Source organism: Alnus glutinosa, chromosome 3, assembly GCF_958979055.1.
Source record: "Alnus glutinosa chromosome 3, dhAlnGlut1.1, whole genome shotgun sequence".
Classification (NCBI taxonomy): Eukaryota; Viridiplantae; Streptophyta; class Magnoliopsida; order Fagales; family Betulaceae; genus Alnus; species Alnus glutinosa.
The window spans coordinates 16726306-16741048 of record NC_084888.1 but is presented as its reverse complement, the minus strand read 5'-3'; the positions used below and the strand labels follow the sequence as shown (position 1 = coordinate 16741048).

The 14743-nt window shown below is 39.4% G+C and overlaps 1 protein-coding gene across 1 annotated transcript; it reads left to right on the top strand.

The window, feature by feature from the left end:
• Positions 1-10491: 10491 nt before the first annotated feature.
• Positions 10492-13968, top strand: LOC133863888 (tyrosine-sulfated glycopeptide receptor 1-like). The gene is given in 2 exon segments (XM_062300020.1): positions 10492-11787; positions 11790-13968. Coding segments are annotated over 2 exon segments (3213 nt in total). The 5' UTR covers positions 10492-10674; the 3' UTR covers positions 13890-13968.
• The last annotated feature ends 775 nt before the right edge of the window (positions 13969-14743 follow it).

Here is a 14743-nt window from a genome sequence, read left to right as displayed (position 1 = left end):
CGTAGCATACCCCCAAACTTGAATGCAAAAACACTTGTCCCTGAAAAACAAAACTAGAAAAACAAAACCAAGGAAAGGAAAACTAATAAAATAAAATAAATAAATAAAAATAGAAACTAAAATTAACCAAAATAAAATTAACAATAATTAAAAACAAAACTAGAATTCTTTAAGGATATGGATTTTTAGTGCATGCAGTGGCCTCAGTACCACTAATCTGGGCAGATGCGCTTGAGCTCCTAGACTGCTCGAGCGCTTTTGGTAGTAGCTTTTGAGTTTAAACTTGAAGCACCAATCTTTTCTTCTCTTGGACCATAGAGAGTGAATTCTACCTACAGAAAGGTAGTTCCTAATGTTCACAGATTGGGGTAAATCACTCCGAGAATTTTCAAACAGTTTCTCATCCGGAAGGGAATCATTAACTAGAATACTATGTGGAGAATACTTAGAGAGTTTTTCTACTTTGATGACCTCAGTTTGCTCGTCTAATAGCTGTAACAGACTATTCTCATGGCCTCTTGGTAATTTGGGAATAGGAGTTGATGTTGAAGAAGCCTCAATGCTCACTTTCTTGCCTTTTTCCCATTGTAGATCATGTGTGACCTCAATTTGCTCTTCCTTCCCCTCTTCCTTATGATTTTCAACCACTTCTTCACTCCTCAATGTGGTGATAGCTTGCTCATGATAGGAAGAACTCCAATCCTCCACGTAATATCCATTAGGATCAGCCACCAATTGACTTTGAAGCTCTTCTTCTCTTTCTCTTTTAAGGTGGTTGATGATTTGTTCAGAGTCAGCTTCCATTGGGAATTCGCCCCTCTTTCTCTCACTTAGCTCTTTGGCCAACTGCCCCACTTGTGTTTCCAATCTTTGAATAGCTTGACTTGTATTGGCCTCCAATTTTTTGATAGCTTGACTGGTCTGAGTGTTGCTTTGTTGTTGTGCAGTCATAAATTGGAGTAGAGCACTTTCGAGGTCATTCTTCTTTGGCTCTGGATTTGGTTGGACCGCTTGTGGTGGAGGAGCTTGATAATTATTTCCTTGCTGGAAATTCCTTTGCTGCCCTTGTGGATTCTGCACATTTTGATTGTTACTCCATGAAAAATTGAGATGGTTCCGCCACCCTACATTGTAAGTGTGGGAGTATGGGTTGTTCTTTAGAGGGTAATTATTCTGGCCCACATAATTTGCTTGCTCTTGATCTGTAAATGAAAACATGGGGCAAGTCTCAGTGGTGTGGTCAGAATGAGAACATATGGCACAAACCTCCACTTGAGCAATCTGTTGAATGGGAGAGATGTTATGAGCAGTCATCACTTTCACTAGCATATCCAGTTTCCTCTCCATGGTAGCCATCTGAGTTTGAACTCCATTATTGCCATTCACTTCATAGACCCCTTTTTCTTTGAGTCCCTGCCTCGAGAAATTAGACTGTTGGCTCCCTGCCGAGTTATAGGAATCAGAGTAGAAGTCATTACCTGGTCTAGAGAACGGTGTGTTCATATGCTCATAATGATAGTTAGAAAATTGTCTCATTTCAGGACAATTGCTAACATGATGATAAGGATTAAAACAATATGCACATGGTCCATGGGGTGTAAGAATATCTCCCCACATGAATAAAATAACAAAAGGAACACAACAATAAAAAATTAAAATTTAAGGAAAAAAATCTTCTTCTTTTTTTTTTTTTTTTTTTTTTTTTTTAGATTATCATAAACAGAAATAACTAAAATAAAAAAAAAAAAAAAAACTTTAAAAACAAAATTTAATACAATCCTTGGCAACGACGCCAAAAACTTGTTGTGCAAATATCTACCTAAATAAATAGATAAATATTTGTACGTTTTACTCGCAAGTGCACAAGATCAAAACAATAGTATAGTAGGCAAATACGAGATCATTCCCACGAGGATTGATAAATTATGCTTAAAAAGAATTCCTTAATAATTGAGACGAGTGAAAAGCAATAAAAATATTAATCAGATCAAATAAGAGAAGAGATAAAAATATTGAAGAAATATAATATGAAATAAGGTAGGGCTTCGATATCCACTGCTAATCATACTCAATTAAGATTCACAATGCCAATGCTACCATCATAACTTGATACTTAATACTTACCAGCCACAAGGGAATGATATCTTCTCCTAAAGCTATTGATTTCCCTGAGCAACGAGTTAGGCATGGTATCTACTCTAACTCTTTTCTTCATTAAATGATTTAGCATGGTATCTACTAAGTTGTTCTTCAAGAAAGCATAAATTTATGAAAATCGGTAAACGCACTCAGATTGGAACATGGTGTCTATTCCAGTTGTCTTTATGTTGATTAATCCAAGAACCTGTGATGGGGTTCTTTTGTTACTTTATTATGCCCAGGACTCGGTCATCCAAATTGACATAAATAACAAATCCATACCACATGCATATGATGATCAAGCATAAACATGAGAGGAATTCAAGAAAATAGGAAATAATCAAGTTAAGCATCAATATATGAATTGTAGCAAATGCGCCAATTGAAAACCTTAACGAGACATAATTACGGCTTCAATCGAGCCCTAACTAAATTATTAGTTAAAACTAATATAAAATAAAATTATATACATACAGAAAATAAAGAAAGAAAGAAAATAAAAACAAGAAAGAACCTCCTTCTTGATGTAGCCTTTAATTCTTCCTCAAAGCTTGTGTGTCTTTTCTTCAAAGGCTAGAGGCCTATTTATTGGGATTAGTGAAGCTCTAGAAGCTCTAGAAGCTCTAGAATTCCTATTAAAATTCTAAGTAGGTCGTCTAGTCCAAATAGAGTAATTACAAGTCTTTTCCTTTTCTGAAATTTCTATCCAAGTAGGAAAAGGATTCCAAAATTCATACAGATTTGCGATCTTTTATTGCGGGTGATTTTGGCATGGTAAAAATCCAAATTAAGAAAAACCTATTTCTTACATATTTGTTGAATTTTCTCTTATCTTTCTAACACCACAAATTTTGTTGCAATCTGATATTTGAGCCGAAATTTATGATTAAATTACTGAGACGTGCTCATTCTGGATTCTTTCCGAAAATAACGAATTTTTGCCAACTTCTCTTTCCTTAAATTCCAAATTGATTGGAATTGAATCTATCCAAAAAGTGAGTTTGCAGACTTCATTATAATCTTGGAATTTGATGGATTTTCTTCCAAAACCTGTAAAATACAAGAAAACACAAAAACAACACAAAACATCAAACTATAACAAAACTAAGAGCTTAACATATGTAAATTAATGGGCTTGAATGTATAACATTCAACACTTATCAATTTTCTTTTGGAACTAACAAGAATCTAATCTTTTTGGATTATTTTTGGCAAATCTTGTTGGCTATTTTTGCATAAAAATGTCTGCTGGCAGTGATGAGTACCAAATATTGTATATTTGGACCCCTTGATTTACATTAGTTAGACCTTTAGCCTTGCTATTTTCTGATGTTTTTGTTAGTTTTTGTGTTTTTGTGTTTTATAGGTCAATAAGAGAGGAATGACAAAATTTCATGTGGAAATGCTTGGAAATTCAGAAGTCCCGAAAAGTCGATCGATCGAATTTTTCCCAAAGTCGATCGATCGAATATAATTAAATCGATCGATTTTTCCCAGAACTGACTGTTGCAAAAGCGCGCCAGAACGCCTAATCAGGAGCTTCTCCATGACAAAAGCAGTTCTCCCTCTGATTTTCGCAGTAGAACACGCTGATTTCGTGACCTTGGTTGTCTCTAGCAAGAGAGGAACCCTAGAGGGGGTTAGAGGAGTTATTTTACATGGGTTTCTAACCCTAATTTCCTTCTATAAAGCCATAACCATGCCTCCTTGTTGGAGAGAGTTCAGAGAGCAGTAGCTAGGTTTAATTTCGTGCATTTTGTAGTTTTTTTCAGTAGCTTTTTTCTTTAGACATTTGTCTTTGTAAAGCTTTTCTTCTATTTTCATGTTTATTCTTCAAGTTTTTGTGGTGTTCTTAGTCATGGGAGGCTAGAACTCTCAACTAAGGTTGAGGATGAAACCTCTCCATTGATGACACTCACACTCTTGTAGTACTACTTGCACATTTAATGTTATATCATTATGTTGTTCAAGTTCCATTAATTTAATACTTTATCTTTTGCAATGAATGTGGTTGGTGGTAGAAATAGGACATTTGATGTGTTTCAATCGATGGATACATTGTTTTATCGGTTTGAAAGATGATATCCATTGTGATTTATTCTTTGAATGGATACAATGGATGATTTGATTTCAAATGGGTACTCTTTGTGATTTATCTTTGAGTTGGATTCATTTAATGGTTCTAAGGTTTATGGTTGAGACACTTGAATGACACCCTAAGCTTAATGTTCTTTGGGTGTTCAAGTGGAAACCAAGAGTGTGAGTTGTTGGATTTGGTTTGGTGAATTCCTTAGCCTTAGTCCCTTTTTACATATTTCACTTCTTCCTCTTTAACTTAGCATTTTTTGTGCATGTTTAACCCTCAAACTCTTGGAACTAGGTTAGAATGAGGTTGATTAAGCAAGACACTGATTTTTGACCATTTCCCTGTGGATTCGACCTCGCACTTGCAACACACTATATTGAAAACGATTCGTGCACTTGCGAGTACATTTAAAACACACATCAGGCAGTCTACAACGCAGAGTCCGACAGAGGACAAATGGAGAGTTGGCAGCCCTCAGCCCGGAGAGTTGTCGTTGCCAAACAGAATGTGGTTCGTGCAGATATTATGGTGGCTCCTCTAGATAGAATTCATGATATCATCCAAACCTACCACTGGGGATATCTTCACAACTGCACCTGTGTTGTGCTCATCAAGCTGGTCAGATTGTTTTATGCCAATCTCGAGGTTGTTCAGGATGATGACCACGGGATGGCTCTTCAATCCACTGTGGATGGGCATACTATCACTGTTGATCCCCAGATCATTAGTCAGTTCATAGGGGTGCCTGTTCTCCAGATCTTTGGCAGCCCATACAATGAGGTGGTAATACCTCCTTCTCTGGATGATCTCAGAGAATTTTTTCATGCTGTCTCCCAAGGAGAGGAGCGCGCCACCACCATCAGGATCGGTGCCCTATCTGCCCCACACCGCATGATTGCCAAGATTGTCCAGCACAACCTCTGGCCCGTTGTTAGGCGCAGTGATCTGATATTGAAGAGGGCCCAATTAGTATATGCCATCAGTCTTCGCTTGCTTTTCTGTCTGTGCAAGCACATTTTGGGAGTTATTTTGGAGGCTCATGATGAGAGCAATACCGATCTCCCTTTTGGCTGCCTGCTCACTCAGATTATTTTACAGTCAGGCATCGGCGTCACCGGAGAGCCGAAAATGAAGATTCAAGATCCCATCAGCAAGCAGACGCTGATGAAGTCTAACGCCGAGCTGAGGCATGATGATTTGGATGATGCTCCACAGCCCCTCCCATTTAGCAGTCCCTGACATGGCATCCTCTTCACAGACTGCTCCTCCACAGCAGGATGCTAGCTATGCTCAGATTTTGGAGGCTTTAGCTACACTTCAGAGCGGCATGAGCACTATGCAGCTGACACTTTCATCTCTGCAATAGGAGATTCACTCAATCAACCTCCGAGTGGAGCAGAGCCAACTGGACATCCATGAGTGTCTCAGGCATCGTCATCCATCCAGCAGTGATGATGAGGATGATGCACCGATGGCAGATGCATCCTGATTTTTTTGTTGTCTTGTTGTATTTTGAGACTTTATGAATTCTGTTTTTGGATATTTTGTTAAACTTGTTTAAAACTCCTGGATATTATCACTATGTTTACCTTGGTCCTTCTGAGACATTTAGGAGGAATAATTGTTGTGTGATTTTTTCATTACTCTGTTTTACCCTTTGTCCCTTTTGTGACAAAAATGGGGAGTAATTTTTGATTTGGACCGAGATTGTATTTTTAATTGGTCAAGTGATTTTGTCCCAGAATGGCCAAAGGGGGAGTTTGTTAGTTTGTAATTGGCTACATTCTGTTAGACAAAATCACTTCTATGTAATGATGCATTTAAATAGTGATTCAGCTATTCAGGGTTCTTTTAGAAGATTCTGCACAGTCTACAAGTAAGATAAATCGGATCCCTTGCAGCCGTCTGAACGACGTGATATACCGTCCAGACGCCCGACTGTCCAAAGCATCATTCGTCTGGACGGCGAGAACTTTCCGTCCGGAACTGCTCCAGCTTGCATCCGTCCGGACGTTTCAGCAGCACGTCTGGACGACACTCAGTGTTCGACCAGCTATGGGATTTCTTTTCAAAACACAGATATGGAAAGATCGCTGCAACCGTCCGGACGATGTGGATTCCCGTCTGGACGCGCTCATCCATAAGTCAAGTCACGTATTCAAAATTTAGAAGTCCGGACGCCAGTCTTCATGGTCCGGATGCGTGAGCTACTTATATGAAAATTGTGTGCATCAGATCAACCGTCTGAACGACCATTCCCTTGGTCCGGACGCGCGAAGCCTTGATATGGAAATTGCATGCAGCTAAAGTGCGACCGTCCGGATGACAGGGCAACATCGTCCGGGCGCGGCTCAAATATGGAAAGAATTTCAATGAAATTTTGGAAAGCCGATCGCACAGTTATCCGTCCGGACGCCTTATGTCTACCGTCCAGACGGGGCCTAGGTTTATAAAGCCAGATGCTCATTTGGACCTGTAGCCTATAAATAGAGGTCCCTAGGCTTGAGAACTGCAAGAATTCGGTATTGAATTCTATAGTGCTTAGAGAGTTATATTTTTAGAGTTATTGTGCTGAGTTAGTCTCTCTCAAGCCGTTGCCGTTGTGTGCTGTTGCTGCACTGAATCTTAGGGGTTGGCCCTAGGGTAAATGATTTCATTGAAGACCCCTTCAAGTAAGAGACTTGGTTGGGAGGCGTTCGTGTTGGGTTACACATTAGAGTTCAAGGTACGACCATTGCATAAGGTTATGTAAGTGCTACTGCTTTGTAACTAGTCTTGTCTTCTGAATAGTGGATATCTTGGGTTTGGCTGCCCCGGTTTTTTCTCTTGACTGAGTTTCCACTTCGTTAACAAAATATTTGTCTCCTTTAATTCCGCATTTTGATATTTTGTTGCACACATTTTTGCACACTTGTTTATATTAGAATTCATTTTAATTTTCCAAGTAATAATCACTTTTTTATGTTAATAAATGAACAATATTTGCATCATATGACATGGTACACCGGTACGTGCGGTAGAATAGCCATGAGCTTATTATACGAGCTTGACCTATAGTCATAGAGGTTACTTGAAATAATGTTTGGCCTTGGATCCAACGGTCGTCGTGATCGGCGCAACCACGCTTGAGTGGTAATCACTACAGACAAACTTCACTATTTTCGTGGGCCACCTGATGTCGGACTCGGTTGGGCTGCTAGTGATGGACGGTAGCGTACAATATGCGGGGCACTGATATTGTATTACAGGTCCTTCAAGACAACGCCAACCCTACTGGGAATGGATTAATATCCTTAAATAGACTATATGAAATATAGCTATTATTATTATTATTATTATTATTATTGTTATTATTATTATTATATATTAACATGATTTCCTTGAATTAAAATAATATCATTGTTACCGGAATTATGCCACATCGACCGTTTAAAATAAATCACTTTTTGCCTGGGCATAATAACGGAAACAATATACATCATTTATGAAAACCCACGTTTATGATTCTTGCTATATAAACCATTACTCAAGGCTTGAAAAAAAAAATACATACATACAATATATATATATATATATATATATATATATATATATATATATATATATATATATATATAGTTCTGTGGATATTTATTTACTAAGTCATAGACTTATCCGATTCTTTCTTCCATTGTGAAACACCTTAGTGTTTTACATATTAGTAGGTCTCGAAAAGATAGAGTGAGAAATTCGCTAGGATAAAGAGGCCAAGTGAATGACTCTTATTGAAGGGCTTGGGTAATTAAAATTTAATTGTCTAGAAATGTCTGTTTGGAAGCTCTAAGCCTGTGTTTGATGATACATACTTTTATTATGAATTTAAAATTACAAATCTTAGATCATGATTTTGTTTCCTCATGCCTGCTTTTACTCTGATTTAAGATAAGGGCAAATCCTTAAGCCAATTACCAGTTAATTGAGCTAAGGCAGTTGTCAGTAACCCTCCTAGTTAAGTAAACATAATTACCTAATTTTGGGGGTGTTACATGTGGCTCTAGTCTCTCCTACGTGATCTTAGTGTGCAACTTTCTTCTCCCCCAAAATTGTGGTGTGACAATATTGGGCTAACATACCTATCAGTCAATCCCGTGTTTCATGCTAAGACCAAGCACGTGGAAATCGACTTCCACTTCGTTCGTGATCGTGTAGCTGACAAGTCACTGCAAATTCTCTTCATTCCGAGCAAAGACCAACTTGTTGATGTCCTCACTAAGCCCATTGTCTCTATACTAGGTTCAATTGGTTCTGTTCCAAGCTCAATGTGCACTCTTTCCCGTTGATCTTGCGGGGAGTTGTTGAAGCACATAAACTGTTATCCAAGAGTTCAAATATTGAAGGAGTCTTATTCAAGAGTTCGAATATTGAAGAGGATAACTCAAGATCAAATGGTGCAGATAACGCACAATCAAATGCTGCTGTAGATAACTCTAGTTTGAATTGTAAAGGAATAACGTGTAGATAAAATCTCTACCTATGTGTATCTCCATCTATGTACATCTCATAGTATGTAGTTATCCCGATAACAAGCTCTTGTAATCTTTTCTTATAAATACAAATGAAAAGCCACAAACAAAGGTAAGGCTGAAACAATATTCAATGAGAAATGTTATACTTCTAAATAGTTATCTCCCACATTTGCTCTTTAAATGATGTGTCACAATTTGTGTAATTTATTATTTTGAAAAATGTGTCACCGTTTCATATGGTTGTGATACATTATTTGAGAATAAATTTTTGGGAGGGAAATGTAGCTGATAGGAGTCTTCCTCCAATCCTAGTACTTGGATTAGTTCAAGCTGATATATATTATGAGATATTATCTTTATCTTTCTAGTTGGTTTATCTTTAAGTGTTGTTAAGTTACTAGAAGCGTTATTTTCTATGTTATCGTAGTTATTTATCAATAGTACTTGTATTTCTATTTAAATACCATTTGGTCGTTAATGAAAAGAAAAGAATTAAAGAAATTCTGGTATATTCCTACCCTAAAGTGGAATATTGTGGTGTTCTTCTACCCTAAGTGAAGAAATCGTGGTCTCTCCTACCCGAAAGGAGCTATCAAATCCATTCAATTTCTACATTCATCTCTGATTTTCATTCTTCCATCGCAAATCACAAATCACGCATCAGTAGCATTTTTTATATTCAACATAGAAGTTGAGTTCTTTTACTCTAAATGAATAAAAATGAAAAACGAATGGTCGTTTGGACGCCCATTTAGAAGGGAATGGAAGATTTCTCTTAAAACTACAGAGCGCCTTATTACTTAACGCGCTTTTTGTAAACGATCTTCCTACCCTCTCATTTGAGAACAAAACAAAACTCCCAACATTTTATGGATGACTTTTCCACTCGTTATAATCAAACAGAATATGCCGTAAGGGATACCGCCATTTTTTTTTCCCCTTTCCCTACAAACATTATTAAAAAAAAAAAAAAAAAAAAAAAAAAAACTTAATAATCCTTTCTGCTTCATTCTTCTATGAACTTTCCAACATTAATACGAGAAAAATATTTATCATCCACCATTTTAGAATTATCTATAGTTTTTCATCACAAACTATAGAGTTATCTATAATGTCCTTTTCTAAATTATAGACTTCTGCAATCTACACTACAATTTGTTACTAATTTATAATATCTGCCCTACCGCCCCCCCCCCCCCCCCCCCCAAATTAACATGTTAGTTGACAAGTGGAACTAATGAACCCTCTTTTTTTTTTCTTTTTCCCCTTTTTCTATTTAATTTCAGCCCACCCACTAACACTATGGACAATGTCAGGAGCCGCGAACACAAAAAGAACCAATCCAAGGCGAAAGGGTGGACTCGCAGCACAAAGCAAGAAAAAAAAAAAAAAAAAACACCATACAGAAGGAAAGGAAAGGGAAGGAGGAGTGGAGGAGTGGGTGAAGGGAAGAACAGGCAGACGGCAGAAAAGCCACAGAGCCGCAGATCTCTTTGACTCTCTCTCTCTCTCTCTTTCTGTGTGGGGGTTATCTGCTCTACACGTTATTATCATATTTATATGTATATATATATATATAGATCTCTTTGACTCTCTCTCTCTCTCTCTTGGGGGTTATCTGCTCTACACGTTATTATCATATATATATATATATATATATATAGTAATAAAATCAATGACGATGATGATTGAAAACTGAAAAGTGCTCAAGAGTCCCAAAAGTAAACGCTGATAAGAGAATTATTTAATACCTGGAAGTTGGATGGAGTCTTTTCCATTCATCTCAAATGTCAATGTCACTTCTAATTGTCTCTCCTCCGGTTAAGGGTCAATGGGTGTTCGCAGTCACTTGTACTGCTGCAACCCCTAAAAAGTAAACGCTGATGCAGATTTACAAAAGGTAGAACTACAGTCGTGTCGTCTTCTTGTGTATTTGTTCCTCCGATGAAAAACAACGATACACAACAGGCTTCCTCCCCTATGGTTGTCGTGCTGTTGAAGATTCTAATTCTGTCTTGCTGTGTTGCGGCCACAGCCGCCTGCGACCCACTCGATCGCGACTTCCTCTTGTCCTTGGCGCTCAACATATCTGCAGCTCCTCCACTCAATTGGTCTTCCGCCGATTGCTGCCTGTGGGAAGGGATTTCTTGCGATGCTATCGCCGGTGGTGGTGATCTTCGGGTTACTCAGCTTTCGCTACCCTCCAGAGCACTCACCGGCTTCATCTCCCCGTCTATCGCAAACCTTACCTATCTCTCTCGCCTCAATCTCTCCCACAACACCCTCTCCGGTTCGCTCCCCTCCGAATTCTTCTCGTACCTGAACCGCCTCCACATCCTTGATTTGAGCTACAACCATCTCTCCGGCCAATTACCATCCTCCTCCTCCTATACCACCAGTGCCCTACAGACGGTGGATTTTTCTAGCAATCAATTCAGCGGGACAATCCCTTCTTCATTCCTGCAGCAAGCGGTAGCAGGGAGGACTTTGACAAATTTCAACGTTAGCCACAACAGCTTCACGGGCTCTATCCCCGCCTCTATTTTCTGTTTGGATAACTCTTCACGGAACTCGGTCAGGTTCTTGGACTTCTCCAACAATCATTTTAGTGGCCAAATTGTCCGTGGACTCGGATTTTGTTCCGCGCTGGAGATTTTCCGAGCGGGTTTCAATGATCTTTCAGGACCGCTTCCGCCTGACATTTATGATGCTTCTGCACTCCAAGAACTCTCCTTACCTCTTAATCGCCTCAATGGAACCATTGGCGATGGCATCCTCCGCCTCACCAACCTCAGAATCCTTGAGCTCTACTTTAACCAATTGTTTGGCAACATCCCCAGGGATATTGGCAGGCTCTCCAACATGGAACAGCTGCTTCTTCACATCAACAACCTCACTGGTTTTCTGCCCCCATCTCTGTCGAATTGCACCAATCTCATCACATTGAATTTACGGGTCAACCAGTTGGAAGGAGATATCTCCGCTTTCGATTTCTCCACACTTGCCCGCCTTACCACTCTCGACCTTGGCAACAATAATTTTTCCGGTAACTTCCCACCAAGCCTTTAACTCAATGCAAGTCACTAACAGCAATTAGAATGGCCACTAATCGGCTAACGGGACAGATCTCGCCTGACATAATTGCACTGCAATCTCTGTCTTTTCTCTCGCTTTCAAACAACACGCTGACGAACTTCACCGGGGCAATCGCGAATCTGATGGGCTGCAAGAACCTCAGTACTCTTTTAATCTCCTTGAATTTCTTCGATGAATCAATGCCATATGATGACAACACAGTGGATCCGGACGGATTCCAAAAGCTCCAAATTTTAGCTTTGGGCGGTTGCAATTTCACTGGTCAAGTGCCCAACTGGCTTGCTAAGCTTAAGCAACTTGAGGTCTTGGACTTGTCTGTTAACAGTCTCACAGGCTCAATTCCTGGTTGGTTGGGTAGTCTGCCTAAGCTTTTCTACATCGACTTGTCTGCTAACTTCCTTCAAGGAGACTTTCCCCTGGAGCTCTGTCAACTACCAGCGCTTGTGTCACAACAGAATTATGATAAAGTGGACCGCACTTATCTAGAATTGCCCGTTTTTGTTATGCCCAACAATGCTACCAAAAACCAGTACAATCAGCTGTCCAACCTTCCTCCAGCTATATACCTGAATAACAACACCCTCAGTGGCAACATCCCTTCTGAGGTTGGCCTACTGAAGGTTCTTCATGTGTTGGATCTCAGCAATAACAACTTCACTGGCAACATTCCTGATCAAATTTCTGACCTCACCAACTTGGAGAGATTGGATCTCTCCAGCAACCATCTATCTGGTGGAATCCCTGCTTCACTTTTAGGTCTACATTTCTTATCTTCATTCAGCGTTGCATACAACGATCTTCAAGGGCCAATACCATCCGGAGGTCAATTTGATACTTTTCCCATTTCCAGTTTTGAAGGGAATCCAGGGTTGTGTGGCAAAATCGTGCAGCACTCTTGCTCTAGTCAACCTGGAATTGCAACTCGTAAAGGCTCAAACAAAAAGCTTATTGTTGGACTCGTCCTTTTGATCTGTTTTGGAACTGGTTTTATCATCACTGTGCTAGCATTGTGGGTATTATCCAAGAGGAGGATCATTCCGAGAGGGGATACTGACAAGATGGATTTGGATTCAATCTCTAGCAACTCGAATCCGCTGGTTCCTCTTGAGGTTGACAAGGATACTAGCGTAGTGGTATTGTTCCAAAACAGTACGAATGAAATCAAGGATCTTACCATATCTGAAATCGTGAAAGCCACGGACAATTTTAGTCAAGCGAACATCATAGGGTGTGGGGGTTTTGGTTTGGTTTATAAAGCAACATTAGCAAACGGCAGCAAGCTGGCTCTTAAAAAACTCTCAGGAGACACGGGACTGATGGAAAGGGAATTCAAAGCAGAGGTAGAGGCTCTGTCCACAACCCAACACAAGAACCTAGTTGCCCTGCAAGGTTATTGCATGCATGACGGCTCTCGGCTGCTCATGTATTCCTACATGGAGAATGGGAGTTTGGATTACTGGTTGCATGAGAAGGCTGATGGTGCAACTCAACTAGATTGGCCAACTCGTCTGAAAATTGCACAGGGAGCAAGCTGTGGGTTGGCTTACATGCACCAGATATGTGAGCCGCACATTGTGCATCGTGATATCAAGTCCAGCAACATCCTCCTCAATGACAATTTTGAAGCACATGTTGCAGATTTTGGCTTGTCCCGATTGATTGATCCTTATCAAACTCATGTTACAACTGAGCTTGTTGGTACCTTGGGTTATATTCCCCCAGAATATGGGCAATCATGGGTGGCCACTTTGAGGGGAGACGTGTACAGTTTCGGGGTTGTCATGCTTGAGCTACTAACTGGGAAGAGGCCTATGGAGGTATTCAAACCCAAGATGTCGAGAGAGTTGGTTGTCTGGGTGCAGCAAATGAGAAGTGAGGGCAAGCAAAACCAAATTTTTGACGCTGTCCTTAAAGGAAAGGGTTTTGAGGAGGAGATGCTGCAGGTGCTTGATTTGGCTTGCATGTGCGTCAACCAGAATCCTTTCAAGAGACCAGCCATCCAGGAAGTAGTCGATTGGCTGAAGAATGTAGGGGCAATCCCCCAAGACCAAAATAAGGATTAGTATATAATTCCCTTTGAACAGATATGTATACTTACAAAAGAAAAAAGTTTTTACATTTATTAATGCAGATTTTATTACAGTGTACCTGTTAAAATAATTTTTGAGCCCATTTTGTTTCTTTGAGGATGTATTGAGAAACTGCGGTGAAGTGATTTATTCCAAAGTAACCTCTAAGTATACATTGTTGAACTATAATTACAATTGTAATCAATCACTTGTCCATTTTGTTTTTACTTAAATGATATTTTTACTACTTTGCTCATAACCTATCATTGAAAGAATTAGCTTAGAAGCAAGTCTGGTACCTACATTGAAGTGAAAAATGACACAAATCTCTTACAGTGCATGTGTTTAAACTTTGTTCATCTGGATTCCCAGTTCTCATATTTTGGGTACAACATTTTCAATTGGAGTCTTCGAAATTACTTTGTTTTCTAGTTATTTAGAATATCCAAGTAATTGCAATCTTGCAGATACGTATCATCTCTATCTAATAATTGGGTTTGATCCTCTGTTTCTTGGGCGTAATCCTTGTTTAAATGCAGTCCTGAAAACCAATGCTGGTTCTCCAATGATGTAATGAACCATCCAATTAAGATCCTACTAGATCTTGTTGTACTTACCATTCTAATTGAACAATACAGTTTTTTGGTCTGAAATTGGGGCAGATTCAACTGAATCTTATCCTTTGCATGTGCTTCAAAGATGGGCAGCGGTTAGAATGCTCGCTTATGAGTAGTGGCTGACTATGTGGACGAGTATGTGTGGATTGGGGAAACCACCGCAATAGTCTTTAGAAAATTTTGTTACAGTGGTGGTTTAAATTTTTTCCAACAAGCACTTAAGGCCTCCAA